This window comes from Pelodiscus sinensis, unplaced genomic scaffold (genome assembly GCF_049634645.1).
Source record: "Pelodiscus sinensis isolate JC-2024 unplaced genomic scaffold, ASM4963464v1 ctg119, whole genome shotgun sequence".
Taxonomy (NCBI): domain Eukaryota; kingdom Metazoa; phylum Chordata; order Testudines; family Trionychidae; genus Pelodiscus; species Pelodiscus sinensis.
The window spans coordinates 36795-59593 of NW_027466012.1; the positions used below are offsets into that span (position 1 = coordinate 36795).

At 60.5% G+C, this 22799-nt stretch overlaps 1 protein-coding gene across 4 annotated transcripts in view; it reads left to right on the forward strand.

Annotated features, from left to right (window-relative positions):
* The window catches only part of LOC142825942 (microtubule-actin cross-linking factor 1, isoforms 6/7-like), a 186953-nt gene that overhangs the window by 7442 nt on the left and 156712 nt on the right, over positions 1-22799 (forward strand). For 2 of the 4 annotated variants that reach the window (XM_075918189.1, XM_075918188.1), the window contains exons 2-6: positions 57-632; positions 2414-2584; positions 7156-7301; positions 17287-17446; positions 18262-18346. In XM_075918189.1, the coding sequence (XP_075774304.1) occupies positions 126-632; positions 2414-2584; positions 7156-7301; positions 17287-17446; positions 18262-18346 (1069 nt within the window). In that variant the 5' untranslated portion in view covers positions 57-125. Of the gene's footprint in view, positions 1-56; positions 633-670; positions 2585-7155; positions 7302-17286; positions 17447-18259; positions 18347-22799 lie in introns of those variants that run through there. The other 2 variants (XM_075918187.1, XM_075918190.1) reach the window with 2 other exon arrangements.

The window sequence follows — 22799 nt, forward strand, 5'->3', positions numbered from 1 at the left end:
CGTGGCCCCGCCGGGCCTGCCCCTGCCCGTAACGCGGCTGCCCCCGTCTGTTGTAGGCTGGCTGAGCGGCAGGGCTGACCCTTCCCCCGCCGGCCGGCCCGCGGGCTCCGGGCCCCCCTCTGGCCATGGGCACCTCGCTGAGCAGACCCAGCTGCCTGGGAGAGAAGAGCCACAAGCCGGAGGAGCTGCTGAGGGACGTGGGGCTCGGCCCCGAGCCCCCGGCGGGGAGGAACAACTGTGAGGCCAGGGCCGGGGCCCCCGACAAGCCCCCGCCGAACCCGGTGGTGATTGAGAACGGCTGGAGCCCGAGCCCCAGCTCGGCTAAGAGCCAACCCAGCAGCCCCCTGCCCAAGCAAAACAACATGGAGGTCAAGGTGCAGAACGGGGGCCGGGGCTGCAGCCCCCTCAAAGCCCCGCTGGCAGCGGCCTGGACCCCCCCGAGAGGCGCCCCCCCCCGGAGCTCGGGCAGCAGCTGGGCCTGGAAGCCCCTGACCACCAGGGAGGTGACGGAGGTGACGGAGGTGACGGAGACCACCGTGACGGAGATTGTGGAAGTGACGGAGTACCCAGGCCGGGAGCCCCTGCTCACCAGGACGGTGAAGCTGCTGACGGAGTGCGCGGGGCGGAGCCAGGTGAATGATGGGCCAGCCTCTCCCAGGCCTGGCTGAGTGCAGGGGACAGCGCAGCGCCCCGAACCTGCACATGGGCCTTGCAGCAGGGCCGGGGTCCTGGCCTCCATCCCCCGGGGGCAGGAGTGGGGACGGGCCAGGCTGTGGTGCCAGGGGTGTGCGTCAGGCGACAGGTCAGGTTGTAGTGTCAGGCGTGTGTGTCCGGGAACCATGCCAGGCTGTGGTGTCAAGCGTGTATGTCAGGCAACGGGCCAGGTTGTGGTGTCAGGCGTGTGTGTCTGGGGGCCATGCCAGGCGTGTGTGTCAGGCGGCAGGCCAGGCTGTGATGTCAGGCATGTGGGTCAGGCGTAAGGCGGCAGGCCAGGCTGTGGTGTCAAGCGTGTGTGTCAGGCGGCAGGCCAGGCTGTGGTGTCAAGCGTGTGTGTCAGGCGGCAGGCCAGGCTGTGGTGTCAGGCATGTGTCAGGAGGCAGGCAAGGCTGTGGTGTCAGGCGTGTGTGTCAGGCGGCAGCCCAGGCTGTGGTGTCAGGAGTGTGTGTTAAGCGGCAGGCCAGCCTGTGGTGCCAGGCGTGTGTGACAGGCGGCAGGCCAGGCTGTGGTGTCAGGCATGTGTCAGGCGGCAGGCCAGGCTGTGGTGTCAGGTGTGTGTGTCATGCGACAGGCCAGGCTGTGGTGTCAGGTGTGTGTGTCAGGCAACGGGCCAGGCTGTGGTGTCAGGCGTGTGTGTCAGGCAACAGGCCAGGTTGTTGTGTCAGGCGTATGTGTCTGGGGGCCATGCCAGGCTGTGGTGTCAGGCTTGTATGTCAGGCAACGGGCCAGGTTGTGGTGTCAGGCGTGTGTGTCTGGGGGCCATGCCAGGCTGTGGTGTCAGGCGTGTGTGTCAGGCGGCAGGCCAGGCTGTGATGTCAGGCATGTTTGTCAGGCGTAAGGCGGCAGGCCGGGCTGTGGTGTCAGGTGGCAGGCCAGGCTGTGGTGTCAGGCGTGTGTATCAGGCGGCAGGCCAGGCTGTGGTGTCAGGCGTGTGTGTCAGGCGTAAGGCGGCAGGCCAGGCTGTGGTGTCAAGCGTGTGTGTCAGGTGGCAGCCCAGGCTGTGGTGTCAAGCATGTGTGTCAGGCGGCAAGCCAGGCTGTGGTGTCAGGCGTGTGTGTCAGGCGGCAGGCCAGTCTGTGGAGTCAGGCATGTGTCAGGCGGTAGGCCAGGCTGTGGTGTCAGGCATGTGTCAGGCGGTAGGCCAGGCTGTGGTGCCAGGCGTGTGTGTCAGGCGGCAGGCCAGGCTGTGGTGCCAGGCGTGTGTGTCAGGCGGCAGGCCAGGCTGTGGTGTCAGGCATGTGTCAGGCGGCAGGCCAGGCTGTGGTGCCAGGCGTGTGTGTCAGGCGGCAGGCCAGGCTGTGGTGTCAGGCATGTGTCAGGCGGCAGGCCAGGCTGTGGTGTCAGGCGTGTGTGTCTGGCGGCAGCCCAGGCTATGGTGTCAGGCGTGTGTGTCAGGCGGCAGGCCAGGCTGTGGTGCCAGGCGTGTGTGTCAGGCGGCAGGCCAGGCTGTGGTGCCAGGCGTGTGTGTCAGGCGGCAGGCCAGGTTGTGGTGTCAGGCATGTGTCAGGCGGCAGGCCAGGCTGTGGTGTCAGGCGTGTGTGTCAGGCGGCAGCCCAGGCTATGGTGTCAGGCGTGTGTGTCAGGCGGCAGGCCAGGCTGTGGTCCAGATCCCTCTGCAACGCGGCCGCTGCCTCTACCCTGGGTGCTCTCGGGGGAGATCCCCGGACCCCACGGCACGTCTTTCTCTCCCCACCAGGGTGCCCCGGCGGCTGCCGAGCTCCCGGAAGACTCCCCGCGCACGGAGGCGGCCCAAGGCTTGCTGCAGTCGCTGCTCGCCTGGGTGGGCGACATGGAGGAGCTGGTCGGCAGCCAGAAGCCCCCTTCCTCGGAGGTGAAGGTGGTGAAAGCCCAGCTGCAGGAGCAGAAGGTGAGCGGCCCCCTGGGGTAAGAGGGGCGGGCTGTGGAGAGGGGGGCAGTGCTTCCTGAGTCCCAGGGCAGTTGCCAGGACGTGGCTGAGTGTGGCCACAGCCTGGAGGGTGCTGCCCGCTCCCCAGAGAAGTGACCTCTCGCTCGGCGCCTGGAACAGAACCCAGGGTATGTCTACACTACCCTCCTAGTTCGAACTAGGAGGGTAATGTATGCATACCGCACTTGCTAATGAAGCCCGGGATTTGAATTTCCCGGGCTTCATTAGCATAAGCGGGGAGCCGCCATTTTTAAATCCCCGCTGCTTCGAACCCCGTGTAGCGCGGCTACACGGGGCTCGAACTAGGTAGTTCGGACTAGGGTGCCTATTCCGAACTACCGGTACACCTCATTTCACGAGGAGTAACGGTAGTTCGGAATAGGACCCTAGTCCGAACTACCTAGTTCGAGCCCCGTGTAGCCGCGCTACACGGGGTTCGAAGCAGCGGGGATTTAAAAATGGCGGCTCCCCGCTTATGCTAATGAAGCCCGGGAAATTCAAATCCCGGGCTTCATTAGCAAGTGCGGTATGCATACATTACCCCGCTAGTTCGAACTAGCGGGGTAGTGTAGAAAATACCCCCAGTGCCTGGCCGTGCATCGGGACCAGCTCTGCCCGCTGCGCCCGCCCTGCCCCTCGGTCTCCTGCCCCCGGGCGCTGAACGGCCTCTGCCCGCTGCGCCCGCCCTGCCCCTCGGTCTCCTGCCCCATGGTGCTGAACAACCTCTGCCCGCTGCGCCCGCCCTGCCCCTCGGTCTCCTGCCTCATGGTGCTGAACGGCCTCTGCCCGCTGCCCCCGCCCTGCCCCTCGGTCTCCTGCCTCATGGTGCTGAACGGCCTCTGCCCGCTGCCCCCGCCCTGCCCCTCCGGCTCCTGCCCCCGGGCGCTGAACAACCTCTGCCCGCTGCACCCGCCCTGCCCCTCGGTCTCCTGCCCCCGGGCGCTGAACAACCTCTGCCCGCTGCACCCGCCCTGCCCCTCGGTCTCCTGCCCCCGGGCGCTGAACAACCTCTGCCCGCTGCACCCGCCCTGCCCCTCGGTCTCCTGCCCCCGGGCGCTGAACGGCCTCTGCCCGCTGCACCCGCCCTGCCCCTCGGTCTCCTGCCCCCGGGCGCTGAACGGCCTCTGCCCGCTGCACCCGCCCTGCCTCTCGGTCTCCTGCCCCCGGGCGCTGAACGGCCTCTGCCCGCTGCGCCCGCCCTGCCTCTCGGTCTCCTGCCCCCGGGCGCTGAACAACCTCTGCCCGCTGCACCCGCCCTGCCCCTCGGTCTCCTGCCCCCGGGCGCTGAACAACCTCTGCCCGCTGCACCCGCCCTGCCCCTCGGTCTCCTGCCCCCGGGCGCTGAACGGCCTCTGCCCGCTGCACCCGCCCTGCCCCTCGGTCTCCTGCCCCCGGGCGCTGAACAGCCTCTGCCCGCTGCGCCCGCCCTGCCCCTCGGTCTCCTGCCCCCGGGCGCTGAACGGCCTCTGCCCGCTGCGCCCGCCCTGCCTCTCGGTCTCCTGCCCCCGGGCGCTGAACAGCCTCTGCCCGCTGTGCCCGCCCTGCCCCTCGGTCTCCTGCCCCCGGGCGCTGAACAGCCTCTGCCCGCTGTGCCCGCCCTGCCCCTCGGTCTCCTGCCCCCGGGCGCTGAACAGCCTCTGCCCGCTGCGCCCGCCCTGCCTCTCGGTCTCCTGCCCCCGGGCGCTGAACAACCTCTGCCCGCTGTGCCCGCCCTGCCCCTCGGTCTCCTGCCCCCGGGCGCTGAACAGCCTCTGCCCGCTGTGCCCGCCCTGCCCCTCGGTCTTCTGCCCCATGGTGCTGAACAACCTCTGCCCGCTGCGCCCGCCCTGCCCCTCGGTCTCCTGCCCCATGGTGCTGAACAACCTCTGCCCGCTGCACCCGCCCTGCCCCTCGGTCTCCTGCCCCATGGTGCTGAACAACCTCTGCCCGCTGCACCCGCCCTGTCCCTCGGTCTCCTGCCCCCGGGCGCTGAACAACCTCTGCCCGCTGCGCCCGCCCTGCCCCTCGGTCTCCTGCCCCCGGGCGCTGAACAACCTCTGCCCGCTGCACCCGCCCTGCCCCTCGGTCTCCTGCCCCCGGGCGCTGAACAACCTCTGCCCGCTGCGCCCGCCCTGCCCCTCGGTCTCCTGCCCCATGGTGCTGAACAGCCTCTGCCCGCTGCACCCGCCCTGCCCCTCGGTCTCCTGCCTCATGGTGCTGAACGGCCTCTGCCCGCTGCCCCCGCCCTGCCCCTCGGTCTCCTGCCTCATGGTGCTGAACGGCCTCTGCCCGCTGCCCCCGCCCTGCCCCTCCGGCTCCTGCCCCCGGGCGCTGAACAACCTCTGCCCGCTGCACCCGCCCTGCCCCTCGGTCTCCTGCCCCCGGGCGCTGAACAACCTCTGCCCGCTGCACCCGCCCTGCCCCTCGGTCTCCTGCCCCCGGGCGCTGAACAACCTCTGCCCGCTGCACCCGCCCTGCCCCTCGGTCTCCTGCCCCCGGGCGCTGAACAACCTCTGCCCGCTGCGCCCGCCCTGCCCCTCGGTCTCCTGCCCCATGGTGCTGAACAACCTCTGCCCGCTGCACCCGCCCTGCCTCTCGGTCTCCTGCCCCCGGGCGCTGAACAACCTCTGCCCGCTGCGCCCGCCCTGCCCCTCGGTCTCCTGCCCCCGGGCGCTGAACAACCTCTGCCCGCTGCACCCGCCCTGCCTCTCGGTCTCCTGCCCCCGGGCGCTGAACAGCCTCTGCCCGCTGCACCCGCCCTGCCTCTCGGTCTCCTGCCCCATGGTGCTGAACAACCTCTGCCCGCTGCACCTGCCCTGCCCCTCGGTCTCCTGCCCCTGGGCGCTGAACAGCCTCTGCCCGCTGCGCCCGCCCTGCCCCTCGGTCTCCTGCCCCCGGGCGCTGAACAACCTCTGCCCGCTGCGCCCGCCCTGCCCCTCGGTCTCCTGCCCCCGGGCGCTGAACAACCTCTGCCCGCTGCGCCCGCCCTGCCCCTCGGTCTCCTGCCCCCGGGCGCTGAACAACCTCTGCCCGCTGCGCCCGCCCTGCCCCTCGGTCTCCTGCCCCCGGGCGCTGAACAACCTCTGCCCGCTGCACCCGCCCTGCCCCTCGGTCTCCTGCCCCCGGGCGCTGAACAACCTCTGCCCGCTGCGCCCGCCCTGCCCCTCGGTCTCCTGCCCCATGGTGCTGAACAACCTCTGCCCGCTGCGCCCGCCCTGCCCCTCGGTCTCCTGCCCCTGGGCGCTGAACAGCCTCTGCCCGCTGCGCCCGCCCTGCCCCTCGGTCTCCTGCCCCCGGGCGCTGAACAGCCTCTGCCCGCTGCGCCCGCCCCGCCCCTCGGTCTCCTACCCCATGGTGCTGAACAGCCTCTGCCCGCTGCACCCGCCCTGCCCCTCGGTCTCCTGCCTCATGGTGCTGAACGGCCTCTGCCCGCTGCCCCCGCCCTGCCCCTCGGTCTCCTGCCTCATGGTGCTGAACGGCCTCTGCCCGCTGCCCCCGCCCTGCCCCTCCGGCTCCTGCCCCCGGGCGCTGAACAACCTCTGCCCGCTGCACCCGCCCTGCCCCTCGGTCTCCTGCCCCCGGGCGCTGAACAACCTCTGCCCGCTGCACCCGCCCTGCCCCTCGGTCTCCTGCCCCCGGGCGCTGAACAACCTCTGCCCGCTGCACCCGCCCTGCCCCTCGGTCTCCTGCCCCCGGGCGCTGAACAACCTCTGCCCGCTGCGCCCGCCCTGCCCCTCGGTCTCCTGCCCCATGGTGCTGAACAACCTCTGCCCGCTGCACCCGCCCTGCCTCTCGGTCTCCTGCCCCCGGGCGCTGAACAACCTCTGCCCGCTGCGCCCGCCCTGCCCCTCGGTCTCCTGCCCCCGGGCGCTGAACAACCTCTGCCCGCTGCACCCGCCCTGCCTCTCGGTCTCCTGCCCCCGGGCGCTGAACAGCCTCTGCCCGCTGCACCCGCCCTGCCTCTCGGTCTCCTGCCCCATGGTGCTGAACAACCTCTGCCCGCTGCACCCGCCCTGCCCCTCGGTCTCCTGCCCCCGGGCGCTGAACAACCTCTGCCCGCTGCGCCCGCCCTGCCCCTCGGTCTCCTGCCCCATGGTGCTGAACAACCTCTGCCCGCTGCGCCCGCCCTGCCCCTCGGTCTCCTGCCCCTGGGCGCTGAACAGCCTCTGCCCGCTGCGCCCGCCCTGCCCCTCGGTCTCCTGCCCCCGGGCGCTGAACAGCCTCTGCCCGCTGCACCCGCCCTGCCCCTCGGTCTCCTGCCTCATGGTGCTGAACGGCCTCTGCCCGCTGCCCCCGCCCTGCCCCTCCGGCTCCTGCCCCCGGGCGCTGAACAACCTCTGCCCGCTGCGCTCACGCTGCAGCCCCGGCTCAGCCTCCTGCCCACCGCCCTGCCTGGCCCTGGCCGGCCGGATCCCTGCCCCGCCCGGGTGTAACAGCTGCTGCGGGGCAGCCTCGTGCTCCTGCGGGTGGCTTTGCGGCCCAAGCTCAGTGCCGGGAGCTGGGCCCAGGACCTGCCTTGGCATCACCAGCTCCCCTCCCTGGTTTCCCACCAGCTCCTGCAACGGCTTCTGGCTGAGCGGAGGCCCTGGGTGGAGCGTGTGCTGCAGGACAGGCAGCTGCCTGGCGAGGGACCGGCGGGCGGGGGCCTCTCACACCTGCAGGAGAAGTGGGAAAAGCTGCTCCAGGAGGCCAACACCAGGTGGGTAGCAGAGCCATGATGTATCGTTGGCCTGGCAGGCCCGTGGGTCCCGCACTGGCCCCTTTCCTGCCCTGGGGGACCAGGCTCGGCAGGGACCTGGCGCAGAGGGCCGCACCGTGAACCGGGGCTTTGGGGCTGGAAGTGGCTGCGGAGCCTGTGCCTGGGGCTGGCTTGAGGGGCGCTGGGCACCACCCCAATTCCCTGCAGGCCAGGCAGTCGCGTCTGGTGCTGGGCAGAGCCCCAGCCTAATCCGAACTAGCTAGTCCGTGCCGCGTGTAGCCGCGTGTAGCCGCGTGTAGCCGCGTGGCACGGGGTCCCAACTAGCCGGCATTTAAAAATGGCGCTGGCCAGCTTTATGCAAATGAAGCCTGGGAAATTCAAATCCCGGGCTTCATTTGCAACTCCGTATGACTACATTACCCCCCCTAGTTCGAACTAGAGTGGTAGTGTAGACAGACCCAGAGTTAGGCGACTGTGCATTCTGTAAGTTTAGGCAATGACACCTCAGAGACTCAGAGACTCATAGGTCAGAAGGGACCATTCTGATCATCCAGTCTGACCCCCTGCACAGTGCAGGCCACAGAATCTCACCCACCCCTCCTAGAATAATCCTCTCACCTATATCTCAGATACTGAAGCCTTCAAATACTGTGAAGGCCCCAAGATGCAGAGAATCCTCCAGCTGTGATCTGTGCCCCATGCTACAGAGGAAGGCGAAAAACCTCCAGGGCCTCTGCCAATCTACCCTGGAGGAAAATTCCTTCCCCACCCCAAATATGGCGATCAGCTAAACCCTGAGCATGTGGGCAAGACTCACCAGCCAGACACCCAGAAAGTTCTCTATAGTAACTCCTATCATCCCTCCATTGACCTATTCCCACTGATAATGAATGAACAATAAGTTACCAAGATCATGTTATCTCATCAAACCATCCCCTTCATAAACCCATCTAGTTTAATCTTGAAACCAGATAGATCTTTTGCCCCCACTACTTCCCTTGGAAGGCCGTTCCAGAACCTCACTCCTCTAATGGTTAGAAACCTGCGTCTAATCTCAAGTCTAAACTTCCTACTAGCCAGCTTATATCCATTTGTTCTTGTGTCCACATTGGTATTAAGCTTAAATAATTCCTCTCCCTCCCTGGTATTTATCCCTCTAATATATCTAAAAAGTGCAATCATGTCCCCCCTCAGCCTTCTTTTGGTTAAAGTAAACCGGTCAGGCGCCTAGTGCGCCCCCCCAGGTCGGCCGGAGAGCCCCCTCTGCAGTGTCCTTTTATAGACAGGTACAAACAACTGACATCACTTCTCTACGCACCAGGTTACCACCCCCTGTTGCCGAGTTACCACCCCTCACCTTACGGAAGGGGGGCTCGCTCACTACCCTTCATGCCGTCAATCTCGACCTGGTCCTGAACCTAGGTCAGTCTGTGCATTAGTTTTGGGGGAGTCTTTGTACCAAGACGTTTCTTATTAAGATGTTCCGTTACTCCCTTTGGCTCACAGCCTGTACCCAGCGCCTCCCTGTGTCCTTCCATGCTCCACCTAACTTACACAATCGCACAGTTATCAATAGGGCCTCTCTCTTGGCTCCGGTGTTACTGAACCAGACCTTGCTCACTAGATTGCAGGCCTGTTGCTGTTTTCATGTTACAGGCCTTTATTCAGGTCCATGTGACCCACCCTCAACTTACTACAACCACAGATAATAGTTCCGCAATCTCCCACTTGAGTTCTTTCAGATCTCTTGGCTGAATGTCATCTGGTGACGTGTTCCTGTGAAGTTTATCAATTTGTTCCAAAACCTCCTCTAATGACACCTCAATCTGGGACAATTCCTCAGATTTGTCACCTAAAAAGAATGGCCCAGGTTTGGGAATCTCCCCAATACCCTCAGCCGTGAAGACTGGAGCAAAGAATTCATTTAGCGTCGCTACAATGACTGTATCATCTTTGAGGGCTCCTTTAGCATCTCGATCGGCCTGAGCCCATTTGGCGCCCTGGGCCCGGGCACGCGGCGCCACCCCTGGGTGCACGGCGCATGCGCGGGCTAGCCACGGCCACTGGCACGCAGCCCGGAGCCCACCCCTGGGTGCACGGCGCATGCACGGGCTAGCCACGGCCACTGGCACGCAGCCCGGAGCCCACCCCTGGGTGCACGGCGCATGCACGGGCTAGCCACGGCCACTGGAACGCAGCCCGGGGCCCACCCCTGGGTGCACGGCGCATGCGCGGGCTAGCCACGGCCACTGGCACGCAGCCCGGGGCCCACCCCTGGGGCGCACAGCGCATGCACGGGCCAGCCACGGCCACTGGCGCAGAGCCCAGGGCCCGCCCGCGGGGCGCACAGTGCATGCGCCGCCCAGCCCGGCCTGGCCAGCGCTGCTGGCACACGTGCCGGGCCATGCAGGGCCCTGCAGTCTTGGGGGGGAAGGCATTGCTGGCCGGCGCCGCGGGAGCTGGGCGTGCGGCACCTGATGGCAGCTGTAAGGGACGCCGCGCACCCCTTACAGCTGCCATCAGGCGCCCCCCCATCAGTTGGTGCCCTGGGCAGCAGCCCGGCTCGCCCATGCCTCCGTCCGGCCCTGTAACTGGCTTCCTGCTTCTGATGTACTTAGAAAACATTTTGCTGTTACTTTTTGAGTTTTGGGCTTGCTGCTCTTCAAACTCCTTTTTGGCTTTTCTTATTTTATTTTTACACTTAATGTGACAGAGTTTATACTCCTTTCTATTTTCCTCACTAGGATTTAACTTCCCCTTTTTAAATGATGCCTTTATCTCTCACCTCTTCTTTTACTTAGTTGTTAAGCCACGGTGGCACTTTTTTGGTTCTCTTACTGAGTTTTTAATTCGGGGGTATACATTTAAGTTGGGCCTTTGAAAAGTTTCATGCTGCTTGCAGGAATTTTACTTTTGTCACTGTACCATTTAATTTCTGTTTAACTCACCTCCTCGTTTGTTTCAGAGGGTAGCCGAGTTAGTCTGTACAGAATAAACGTAAACAACAAATAGTCTGGTTGCACTTTAAAGACTAACGAAACATGGATCTGGTCATGAGCTTTCGTGGGCACCGCCCGCTTCTTCAGAGGAGCAGAGTGTTGGATGTCCGGAACCAAAGTTAAATAGGGGAGGGGGCAGGGGGAACAGACCAATTCCACAAGCCAAATACAGAGGGAAGGGTTGGAACTACAATTCATTCACAAGTTTAATTCACATGCCAATGGTTTGAATCGAGATACCGATGGCTGGGTCATTATCAACCTACCAACCAATGAAGGTGCCAATGGTTCTTTGTCTGTGTAGATTCTGGCGTTAGTACTCCTCCTCTCTCAATGCTAACTAATGGTCCTTCTCTGCTTCCTTCAGCTAGCCAGTCTTTAGATGTTTATAGACTATCAGTTTTGCTTGATACATACCTGCTTGGTTTTCCCTTTGATATTTATATACTCACTGTCTCTTTCCTCCCACCCCCACTTCTTCTCCCCTATTTCACTTTAGTTCTGGACATCCAACACTCCCGTCATCTTCAGAAGGGGGCTGTGCCCACGAAAACTCTTGCTACCATCTACATGTTTTGTTAGGGTATGTCTACACTACCCTCCTAATTTGAACCAGCAGGATAATGTAGGCATACCGCACTTGCAAATGAAGCCCAGGATTTGAATTTCCCGGGCTTCATTTGCATGAAGCCGGCCGGCGCCATTTTTAAATGCCGGCAGTTCGAACCCCGTGCAGCGCGGCTACACGCAGCACGGAGTAGCTAGTTCGGATTAGGCTTCCTAGTTCGAACTAGCTGTACTCCTCGTTCCACGAGGGATAGAGAGTACGCTTATTAAGTATATTGGGATAGAGAGTACGCTTATTAAGTATATTGGGATAGAGAGTACGCTTATTAAGTTTGCAGATGATACCAAACTGGGTGGGGTTGCGACTTCTTTGGAGGATAGGGACATAATTCAAAATGACCTTAGCAAGTTAGAGAAATGGTCAGAGGTAAACAGGATGAGGTTTAATAAAGAGAAATGCAAAGTGCTCCACTTAGGAAGGAACAATCAGTTCCATACATACAAGAAAGGGAGCGACTGTCTAGGAAGGAGCATGGCGGAAAGGGATCTAGGGGTCATAGTGGACCACAAGTTGAATATGAGTCAACAGTGTGATGCTGTTGCAAAAAAAGCAAATATGATTCTAGGTTGTATCAACAGGTGTGTTGTAAGCAAAACTCGTGAAGTCATTCTGCCGCTCTACTCTGCACTAGTTAGGCCTCAGCTGGAGTACTGCGTCCAGTTCTGGGCGCCACATTTCAAGAAAGATGTGGAGAAATTGGAAAGGGTGCAGAGAAGAGCAACAAGAATGATTAAAGGTCTAGAGAACACGACCTATGAAGCCAGGCTTCATGAACTGGGCTTGTTTAGTTTGGAAAAAAGAAGATTAAGGGGGGACATGATAGCGGTTTTCAAATATCTAAAAGGGTGTCACAAGGAGGAAGGAGAAAATTTGTTCCTCTTGGTTTCTGAGGACAGGACAAGGAGTAATGGGCTTAAAGTGCAGCAGGGGAGGTTTAGATTGGACATTAGGAAAAAATTCCTAACTGTCAGGGTGGTCAAATATTGGAATAAATTGCCAAGGGAGGTGGTGGAATCTCCCTCTCTGGAGATATTTAAGAACAGGTTAGATAGACATCTGTCAGGGATGGTGTAGGTGGAGCTTGGTCCTGCCTTGAGGGCGGGGGGCTGGACTCGATGACCTCTCGAGGTCCCTTCCAGTCCTATTATTCTATGATTCTATGATTCTATAAGGTGCTGCACGACTATTTGTTGTTTAAGTTTCTCCTCTTTTGTCTTTCTCCTCTTTCTCCCCTTTCTGAAATGAAATGCCAGTGTCAGGCTGCTGAGGGGTTTTTCCCACCACAGGGATGTTACATTTTATCACATTATGGTCACTATTTCCAAGCGGTCCAGTTATACTTACCTCTTGGACCAGATCCTGCGCTCCACTTAGGACTAAATCCAGAATAGCCTCTCCCCTCGCAGGTTCCAGACCCAGCTGCTCCGAGAAGCAGTCATTTAAGGTATCAAGAAATGTTTTCCCTGCATCCCACCCTGAGGTGACGTGTACCCAGTCAGTATGGGGGTAGTTGAAATCCCCCACTGTTATCAAGTCTTTTATTTTGATCGCCTCTCTCATCTCCCTGGGCATTTCATAGTCACTAGCACTGTCCTTGTCAGGTGAACATAAGAGCGGCCAGACGGGGTCAGACCAAAGGCCTGTCCAGCCCAGTGTCCTGTCTGCCCACAGTGGCCAGTGCCAGGTGCCCCAGAGGAAAGAACCAAACAGGTACTGATCAAGCGATCTCCCTCCTGCCATCCATCTCCACCCTCTGACAGACAGACCCTAGGGACACCATCCCTGCCCAGCCTGGCTCACAGCCATTGATGGACGTAACCTCCCTGCATCTATCTAGCTCTTTTTTGAACCCTGTTAAAATCCTGTTCTTCACCACATCCTCTGGCAAGGAGTTCCACAGGTTGACTGCGCACTGAGTGAAGAAAAACTTCCTTTGCTTTGTTTTAAACCTGCTGCCCATTAGTTTCATTTGGTGACCCCTAGTTCTTATATTATGGGAACAAGTAAATAACTTTTCCTTATTTGCTTTCTCCACACCACTCATGATTTTATAGGCCTCTATCATATCCCCTCAGTCTCCTCTTTTCCAAAATGAAAAGTCCCAGTCTCTTTAGCCTCTCCTCATATGGGACCCGTTCCAAACCCCTCAGCATTTTAGCTGCCCTTCTCTGAACCTTTTCCAATGCCAGTATCTCTTTTTTGAGATGAGGAGACCACATCTGTACACAGGATTCCAGATGTGGGCGTCCCATGGATTTATATAAGGGCAATAAGATATTCTCTGTCTTATTCTCTATCCCTTTTTTAATGATTCCTAACATCCTATTTGCTTCTTTGACCACCGCTGCAAACTGCGTAGACGTCTTCAGAGAACTATCCACAATGACACCAAGATCTCTTTCCTGATTAGTTGTAGCTAAATTAGCCCCCATCGTATTGTATGTCTAGTTGGGGTTATTTTTCCCGATGTGCATTACTTTACATTTATCCACATTACATTTCATTTACTATTTTGTTGCCCAATCACTCAGTTTGGTGAGAACTTTTGGAAGTTCTTCCCAGTCTGCTTTGGTCTTAAGTCTCTTGAGCAGTTTAGTGTCGTCTGCAAACTTTCCCACCTCACTGTTTACCCCTTTCTCTAGATCATTTATAAGTATGGTAAATAGGATTGGTCCCAGGACTGCCCCTTGGGGAACACCACTAGCTACCCCTCTCCATTCTGAAAATTTACCATTTATTCCAACTCTTTGTTTCCTGTCTTTTAACCAGTTCTCAGTCCATGAAAGGACCTTCCCTCTTAGCCCATGACAACCTAATTTACACAAGAGCCTTTGGTGAGGGACCTTGTCAGAGGCTTTCTAGTAATCTAAGTACACTATATCCACTGGATCCCCCTTGTCCGCATGTTTGTTGACCCCCTCAAACAACTCTAGAAGTTGGTCGATAATATATCCCGACTGCTATATTCTTATTATTGGAGCACGGAATTACTGTCCATAGAGATTCTATGGAACATTTTGGCTCATTTAAGATTTTTACTTCATTTGATTCTACTTTTTCTTTCACGAGCTGTTCTGTCCCTCCAATATATTTAGTACCCTGGCATGACTTTGTCCCATTCATTGTCCTCATCCCACCAAGTTTCCATGTTGCCTATTACATCAATATCCTCCCTTAGAACTAGGCCCTCCAGTTCACCTGGTTTACTATTTAGACTTCTAGCATTTGTGTATAAGCACTTTAAATATTTGTCCCTGTTTATCTGTCTGCCACTCCCTGATGGGTTTGACTCTTTTTCATTTGATTGCGTCTCATCTGATGTGACCCATTCGTCCATCCTCTCCTCCTGACTAGGACACAGAGCATCTCTCTGAACAGACCCTCCCCTAAGAGGTGTTTCTGTCCAGTCCACGTGCTCCTCCGCACCCGTTGGCTTTCCCCCAGCCCTTAGTTTAAAAACTGCTCGACGACCTTTGGAATGTGACATGCCAGCAGTCTGGTTCCATTCTGGTCTTGGTGGAGCCCGTCCTTCCTGTCTAGCCTCCCCCCAGCCCAAAAGTGTCCCCAGTTCCCAAAAAATCTAAACCCCTCCTCCCTACACCATCGTCTCATCCACACATTGAGACTCTGACGCTCTGCCTGCCTGGCCCTGCGTGTGGAACTGGAAGCATTTCCGAGAATGCCACCATAGAGGTCCTGGATTTCAGTCTCTTTCCTAGCAGCCTAAATTTGGCCTCCAGAACCTCTCTCCTACCCTTCCCTATGTCATTGGTACCTACATGTACCACGACCACCGGCTCCTCCCCAGCACTACACAAGTCTATCTAGTTGTCTCGAGAGATCCGCAGCCTTCGCACCAGGCAGGCAAATCACCGTACAGTTCTCCCGGTCATCACAAACCCAACTCTCTCTGTTCCTGTGACGGACCAGGCCGGGTCTGGGCACCGCTGTGGGCGCCTGCTGAGGGCGAATTGCTCAAACCAGGCTCCTCACAGCCCTAGACTGGAGACATTTCCCAAACAGGCCACAGACCAGCCCCACCGAGCGCTCCAGCTGCCAGTCCCAGCAGGAACCTCACGAGCAAAACCCCTCGGACACCCCAGCTATATCCGTGCCCCACCCAGCCCCAGGCCTGACGGGGGGGTTCTAGAACCCAGTCCCACCTACCCGGACGGGTTCTCCGGGTCCCAAGGAACCAGCCCCAGATCCCCGGTCAGTTCCCACGCTGGATCTTCCCCACGAGATCACGCTGGGCCCGTCCTTTAGCATCCACCCCCTGAGGGGTTATTAACGAGAGAGAGGGAAGGCGGGACTGAGGCTGTGAAGGCGAATCCGTCGCACGCACCAGGCACCCAGCTCTGGACGCAGGCTCTCAGCAGAGATGCTACAAACTGCCGGCTTAGCAGTCTCTGGTGCCCATCCTGTGCCAGGGCGGGTCGGCCTCCTTCCCGCTCGCTGCCCCGCAAGGCTGCACCTGGGATCAGGAGCGAGATTACAGCCGAGACGGAGACGCCTCCTGGCACGTCTGTGTCTCTGGGGTCTCCCAGACTGGAGCGGGTCACAAGGCCAAGTGACTGGTCTGTTTCACATGTCAGCCGCCATTACGCCCTGGCTGGTTCGCCTGTTCCCAGACGCCTCCCTCAGGTGTGAATCGGCCTCACCGAGAGCCAGTGTCCCTGGGGCCGTGCTAGTTCGCACAGTCACTGACTGGACAGCCCCTCCCTACAGCAGGGACACCCAGCGCACCAGCCCAGAGCCCGTGTCCGTACCCCCCAGGCCCCACACCGGCACACGGGCAGACACAATCAGCAGGACGGAAGCTCCCTTTGACCCCGCACGGCCCCTTTGTACGGACTTTGGGGCAAACACCCCTGGGGGCCCGGCCCGGATCTGCCTGCTCTCCTTGACATCCAACAACGTGACAGTTTCTCCCGCGGGCCCGGCAGCCGAGTGCTCCCCTGACTGGAATCCCTCTGCAGGGGAGGAAGCCCAGCCGGCCCAGGAGAAGATGGAGGCCCTGAGGATGAGGTATCTGATCCTGGGGCAGAGCAGTGGGGACATCCAGCACCGGCTGGCGCAGACTCTGGAGGCCTCGTCCCACGTGGACGGGAGCTCCCTCCCCGGAGAGGTACCCTCAGTGCGAGAGGAGACCACAACATCCTCTGCAAGGAGGGGCCCGACTGGGATGGTTTCCCTCTGCTCCAGTGAGTGTTCTCCTTCCCTGAGCCTTTCATCGTCCTCCGCAGCCCAGGGGCTGTCTGACTCTGGGTGGGACAGTTCTACAGCGTCCTGGAAAGCCTCATTTGCATACCTCTCGGCCTCCCTCGGCTCCTCCAGTTCAGGCACCCTGGCCTCCAAAGCCCATACGCGTCTGAGGGCCAGGAGCTCCTTGCACCGAATGCGCACACATGCCAGCCGCCCACGGGGCAGGGAATCGTTCATGCCACAGTGGGTGCAATAAACAGAGCCCCCCTCTGCTGCTGGGCTTCTGCCTGCATCCTGTCCTGTAGAGGGTGAGATTCTTGGGGGGGTTTGTCTTTCAGTCCAGGGGGTTGGGTTTAGCTCAGTTTAAAACCAGCCAAGTGTGTCCAGCCCCCCGAGCCCGCACGAAACGCTCTGTTAGCGGCCCTGGTCACGCACTCCTGGCCTTCCTGCTAGCCCCGCCCCCTGGCTAAGGGTTGGCCAATGGACAGAGGGTTCTAGGTTTCAAACCCTCATTAAGAAGCTCCCAGCTGCCAGCTGTTGGGCCTCCAAGCAGACAGACAGACAGACAGACAGACAGACAGACAGACACAGTCTCTCTCTCTCTCTCTCTCTCTCTCTCTCTCTCAGCAGGCAGCATCTTTCAGGCAGCCAGCAGCTTCCCCCCAACACACACACTACAGACAGCCACGTACCCCAAGGGCCCGGTAATCGCTCCTCCTTGGCCTGAGAGCTCCCGCAGGAAACTCCCCGCTAGCTGCCCCTGGTCGCACAGCTCCCTCCTGGGCCCACGCAGCGCCGCCCTCGCCCGGCTCACCCCAGTAGGGTTGCCAGGTGTCTGCTACTTTCTGATTTTTTCCCGGCCAGGAGGTGAAAATCCTGGGCTGTCCGGCTCAATACGGAGGCAGCCTGGCAACCCGGGTGCTTACCGGAGAGCGGCCCGGCCCGGCGCAGGGAGGCAAGACGGCGGGCCTGTTAGGGCCAAAAAGCCTCACCATGTGGTTCTTAAAGGGGCCACGCTTTTTTGGTTTTTGGGGGGGCTTTTTTTGCTTAACAACTCTTGGGTCCTTTTTTTGTTGTGTTTTGTTGGTGTTTTTGGTTTGGTTTTTTCTGAAACCATCTGGCAACCCTACTCCCCAGCCTCCTTTCCCCACAGACACAGCTGCTTGGAGCGGATCCTGCCGGCTGCTCAGCGCTTCCAGGACTCTGTGGAGTCCTTCCAGGAGTGGCTGGCTGCCACGGAGAGGCACCTGGCCCAGCTCTGGCAGGCCAGCAGCTGTGTGAGCCATCTGCAGGCCGCACACCAGCAAATCCAGGTGAGTGGCCTGCTGGACCCCGTAGCAAAGCCAACCCTGCATGGCCGAGGGGAGGCACCAGAGCAGGGACAGGGCCCCTAGTGCAGGGGTCTTCACTTCCATCCACACTGCAATCGCATTCTTCCAGGAAGAAAGCGGGAAGAGCAGAGGGGTTCCCCCGACACCGGTAACCCTCTTTCTACGAGGAAGAAGCCTTGTTCCGAAAGCGCTTTCGCAGCAGGCGCGTGTGGACGGGGAAGAGGGGCGCTCTCACAAGAGGGAGGAGGAAAAAGCCCAGGTGCCCTGGTGGCCGCTCGGTCCGTAGCAATCCCAGCGGAGATGCGAGAGAGCCTCCATTCAGTGAACACTCTGTGGAAAAAGCAGATCCCTTTCTCGTTGCCCGCAGTCTAGACATAGCCTCAGACTGTGGGTTGGGTCGGTGTTCCCTGAAAGCTGGTTGCTGGGGTGGCCCAGCGGGTTAGCAAAGCGCCCACAGCCAGCAGCTTGTGTTTTTCCTGGTGGTGCACAGCCACACGTGCCAGGGTGCACTGAACAAACATTATTCTGCACATGGATGGAAAAGCTCAGAGGGAACATTGGTCGGGACCCTTCCAGGGATCACGAGATTATTACACGGGGGTCGCAAGCTTCCCTCAAACCCTGCTTTGCTGCCAGTGTTTCTACGGCATTGCTGTGTGAAAGGAGCACCCAGCCCCTGCCACAGTGCATGGAGCGGCCCCAGCCCAGAAGCCCAGCCAGGGGGAGGAGTTGGGAGGTGGGGCTGGGGCGGCAGGGCCGAGCGGGGCCTTTGAGTCTCACCTGGAACTTTCCTGCAGGGTCTCTGTGAGGAGATTCGCTCCCGGCTGGGTGACCTGGAGCAAGTGCTGGAGCGGGGCCAGCAGGTGCGGGAGCTTGTGACAGGCAAGTGGCCAAGCAGCTGGCTGCTGAGAAGCGGGAACCGAAACCAACAGGCCCAGACTAACCAGCGGGGGCTCTCTGTCCCCATTCTCCTGTGGGGGGTGGTCAGCTCCCCCGGCCCACGCCCCCATGCCCCACCAGGGGGCGCTCGGACCCCCCGGCCCACACCCCTATGCCCCACCAGGGGGCGCTCGGACCCCCCGGCCCATGCCCTCATGCCCCACCAGGGGGCGCTCGGACCCCCCTGGCCCACACCCCTATGTCCCACCAGGGGGCGCTCGGACCCCCCCGGCCCACGCCCTCATGCCCCACCAGGGGGCGCGCAGACCCCCCGGCCCACACCCCCATGCCCCACCAGGGGGCGCTCGGACCCCCCGGCCCACACCCCTATGCCCCACCAGGGGGCGCTCGGACCCCCCGGCCCATGCCCTCATGCCCCACCAGGGGGCGCTCGGACCCCCCTGGCCCACACCCCTATGTCCCACCAGGGGGCGCTCGGACCCCCCCGGCCCACGCCCTCATGCCCCACCAGGGGGCGCGCAGACCCCCCGGCCCACACCCTCATGCCCCACCAGGGGGCGCTCGGACCCCCCGGCCCACACCCCTATGCCCCACCAGGGGGCGCTCGGACCCCCCGGCCCATGCCCTCATGCCCCACCAGGGGGCGCTCGGACCCCCCTGGCCCATGCCCTCATGCCCCACCAGGGGGCACTCTGACCCCCCTGGCCCACACCCCTATGTCCCACCAGGGGGCGCTCGGACCCCCCCGGCCCACGCCCTCATGCCCCACCAGGGGGCGCGCAGACCCCCCGGCCCACACCCCCATGCCCCACCAGGGGGCGCTCAGACCCCCCGGCCCACGTCCTCATGCCCCACCAGGGGGCACTCGGACCCCCCGGCCCACACCCCCATGTCCCACCAGGGGGCGCTCTGACCCCCCTGGCCCATGCCCTCATGCCCCACCAGGGGGCACTCTGACCCCCCGGCCCACACCCCCATGTCCCACCAGGGGGCGCTTGGACCCCCCTGGCCCATGCCCTCATGCCCCACCAGGGGGCGCTCGGACCCCCCGGCCCACACCCCCATGCCCCACCAGGGGGCGCTCAGACCCCCCGGCCCACGTCCTCATGCCCCACCAGGGGGCGCTCGGACCCCCCGGCCCACACCCCCATGCCCCACCAGGGGGCGCTCGGACCCCCCTGGCCCATGCCCTCATGCCCCACCAGGGGGCACTCTGACCCCCCGGCCCACACCCCCATGCCCCACCAGGGGGCGCTTGGACCCCCCTGGCCCATGCCCTCATGCCCCACCAGGGGGCACTCTGACCCCCCGGCCCACACCCCCATGCCCCACCAGGGGGGCGCTCGGACCCCCCGGCCCACGCCCTCATGCCCCACCAGGGGGCGCTCGGACCCCCCGGCCCACACCCCCATGCCCCACCAGGGGGCGCTCAAACCCCCCTGCCCACGCCCTCATGCCCCACCAGGGGGCACTCTGACCCCCCCGGCCCACACCCCCATGCCCCACCAGGGGGTGCTCTGATCCCCCGGCCCACACCCCCATGCCCCACCAGGGGGCGCTCTGACCCCCCCGGCCCACACCCCCATGCCCCACCAGGGGGCGCTCTGACCCCCCGGCCCACACCCTCATGCCCCATCAGGGGGCGCTCAGACCCCCCGGCCCACACCCTCATGCCCCATCAGGGGGCGCTCTGACCCCCCGGCCCACACCCCCATGCCCCACCAGGGGGCGCTCGGACCCCCCGGCCCACACCCCCATGCCCCACCAGGGGGCGCTCGGACCCCCCGGCCCACACCCTCATGCCCCATCAGGGGGCGCTGTGAACCCCCGGCCCACACCCCCATGCCCCACCAGGGGGCGCTCTGACCCCCGGCCCATGCCCTCATGCCCCACCAGGGGGCTCTCAGACCCCCCAGCCCACACCCTCATGCCCCATCAGGGGGCGCTCTGACCCCCCGGCCCACACCCTCATGCCCCATCAGGGGGCGCTCTGACCCCCTGGCCCACACCCTCATGCCCCACCAGGGGGCGCTCGGACCCTCCTGGCCCATGCCCTCATGCCCCACCAGGGGGCACTCTGACCCCCCGGCCCATGCCCCCATGCCCCACCAGGGGGCGCTCTGACCCCCCCCCGGCCAATGCCCCCATGACCCACCAGGGGGTGCTCAGCTTCCCCAGCCAACATCCCATTTCCCAGCAGGATGTGCTTGGATCCCTCAGCCAAACTGAGGGCAAGTGTGTAGCCGCGGGCACGGAGTCTGCACTAAGGGGATTTAAAAATGGTGGTGCCTGGCAAGATGTAAATGAAGCCCGGGATATTTAAATCCCGGGCTTCATTTGCAACTTCGAATGCCGACATTAGCCACCCTAGTTCGAACTAGGGTGGCAGTGTAGACAGACCCTCAGAGACCTGATGGGCAGAATCCCCTGGGATGCTAACATGAAGGGGAAAGGAGTCCAGGACAGCTGGCAGTATTTTAAAGAAGCCTTATTGAAGGCACAGAAAGAAACCATCCCAATGTGTAGCAAGAGAGGCAAACATGGTAGGAGACCGGACTGGTTTACAGGGGAAATCCTTGATGAACATAAGCACAAAAAGGAAGCTTACAAAGAGTGGGAACTTGGACAGATGACCAGAGAGGGGTATAAACGTATAGCTCGAGAATGCCGGGGGGTTATCAGGAAGGCGAAAGCGCAAATAAATTGCAACTGGCTAAGGATGTGAAAAATAAAAAGGTTTCTACAGGCATGTTAACAAGAAGAAGGTGATCAGAGAGGGGGTGGGGCCCCTACTGGATGAAGGAGGTAACCTAGTGACAGAGGATGTGGGGAAAGCTGAAGTACTCAATGCTTTCTTTGCCTCTGTATTCACGGACAAGGTGGGCTCCCAGACTAATGCGCCAAGTGACGCAAGATGGGATGAAGATGGACAGCCCGTGGTGGGTAAAGAACAGGTTAGGAACTATTTAGAAAAGCTAAACGTACACAAATCCATGGGTCCGGACTTAGTGCATCCGAGGGTACTGGGGGAGTTGGCAAATGTCATTGAGGAGCCTTTGGCCATTATCTTTGAAAAGTCGTGGAGATCGGGAGAAATCCCGGATGACTGGAAAAAGGCAAATGTAGTGCCCATCTTCAAAAAAGGGAAGAAGGACGATCCAGGGAACTATAGGCCGGTCAGTCTTACCTCGGTTCCTGGAAAAATCATGGAAGGGATCCTCAAGGAATCCATTTTGAGGCACTTGGATAAGAGGAAAGTGATCAGGAATAGTCAGCATGGATTCACAAAGGGCAAGTCGTGCCTGACCAATCTGATTAGCTTCAATGATGAGGTAACTGGCTCGGTGGACATGGGGAAGTCAGTGGATGTGATATACCTTGACTTTAGCAAGGCTTTTGATACGGTCTCCCACAATATTCTTGCCAGCAAGTTAAGGGAATGTGGATTGGATAAATGGACGGTAAGATGGATAGAAAGATGGCTAGAAGGCCGGGCCCAGCGGGTAGTGATCAACGGCTCGATGTCAGGATGGCGGTCGGTTTCTAGTGGAGTGCCCCAAGGTTCGGTTCCAGGACCGGTTTTGTTCAATATCTTTATTAATGACCTGGATGAGGGGATGGATTGCACCCTCAGCAAGTTTGCGGATAACACTAAGCTAGGGGGAGAGGTAGATATGCTTGAGGGCAGAGATAGGGTCCAGAGTGACTTAGACAAATTGGAGGATTGAGCCGCAAGAAATCTGATGAGGTTCAACAAGGACAAGTGTAGAGTCCTGCACTTGGGACGGAAGAATCCCGAGAATTGGTACAAGGTGGGGACCAACCGGTTAAGTAGTAGTTCTGCAGAAAAGGACCTGGGGGTTACAGCGGATGAGAAGCTGGATATGAGTCAACAGCGTGCCCTTGTAGCCAAGAAGAAGCTGCCCTTGTAGCCAAGGAGAAGCTGTTCTGGATTTGGTTTTAACAAATAGGGAGGAACTAGTTGAGAACTTGAAAGTGGAAGACAGTATAGGGGACAGTGATCACGAAATAATAGAGTTCATGATCTTAAGGAAAGGTAGAAGGGAGACCAGCACAATTAAGGTAATGGATTTCAGGAAGGCAGATTTTGATAAGCTCAGAGAACTTGTAGGTAAGGTCCCATGGGAAGCAAGACTGAAGGGAAAAACAACTGAGGAGAGTTGGAAGTATTTCAAAGGGACGTTGTTAAGGGCCCAAAAGCAAACAATTCCGCTGTGTAGGAAAGATAGAAAATATGGCAAAAGACCAGCTTGGCTTAACAAGGAGATCTTGCATGATCTCAAAATAAAAAAGGAGTCATATAAAAAATGGAAACTAGGACAACTAACAAAGGATGAATATAGGCAAGCAACACGGGAATGCAGGGGCGAGATTAGAAAGGCAAAGGCACAAAATGAGATCAAACTAGCTACAG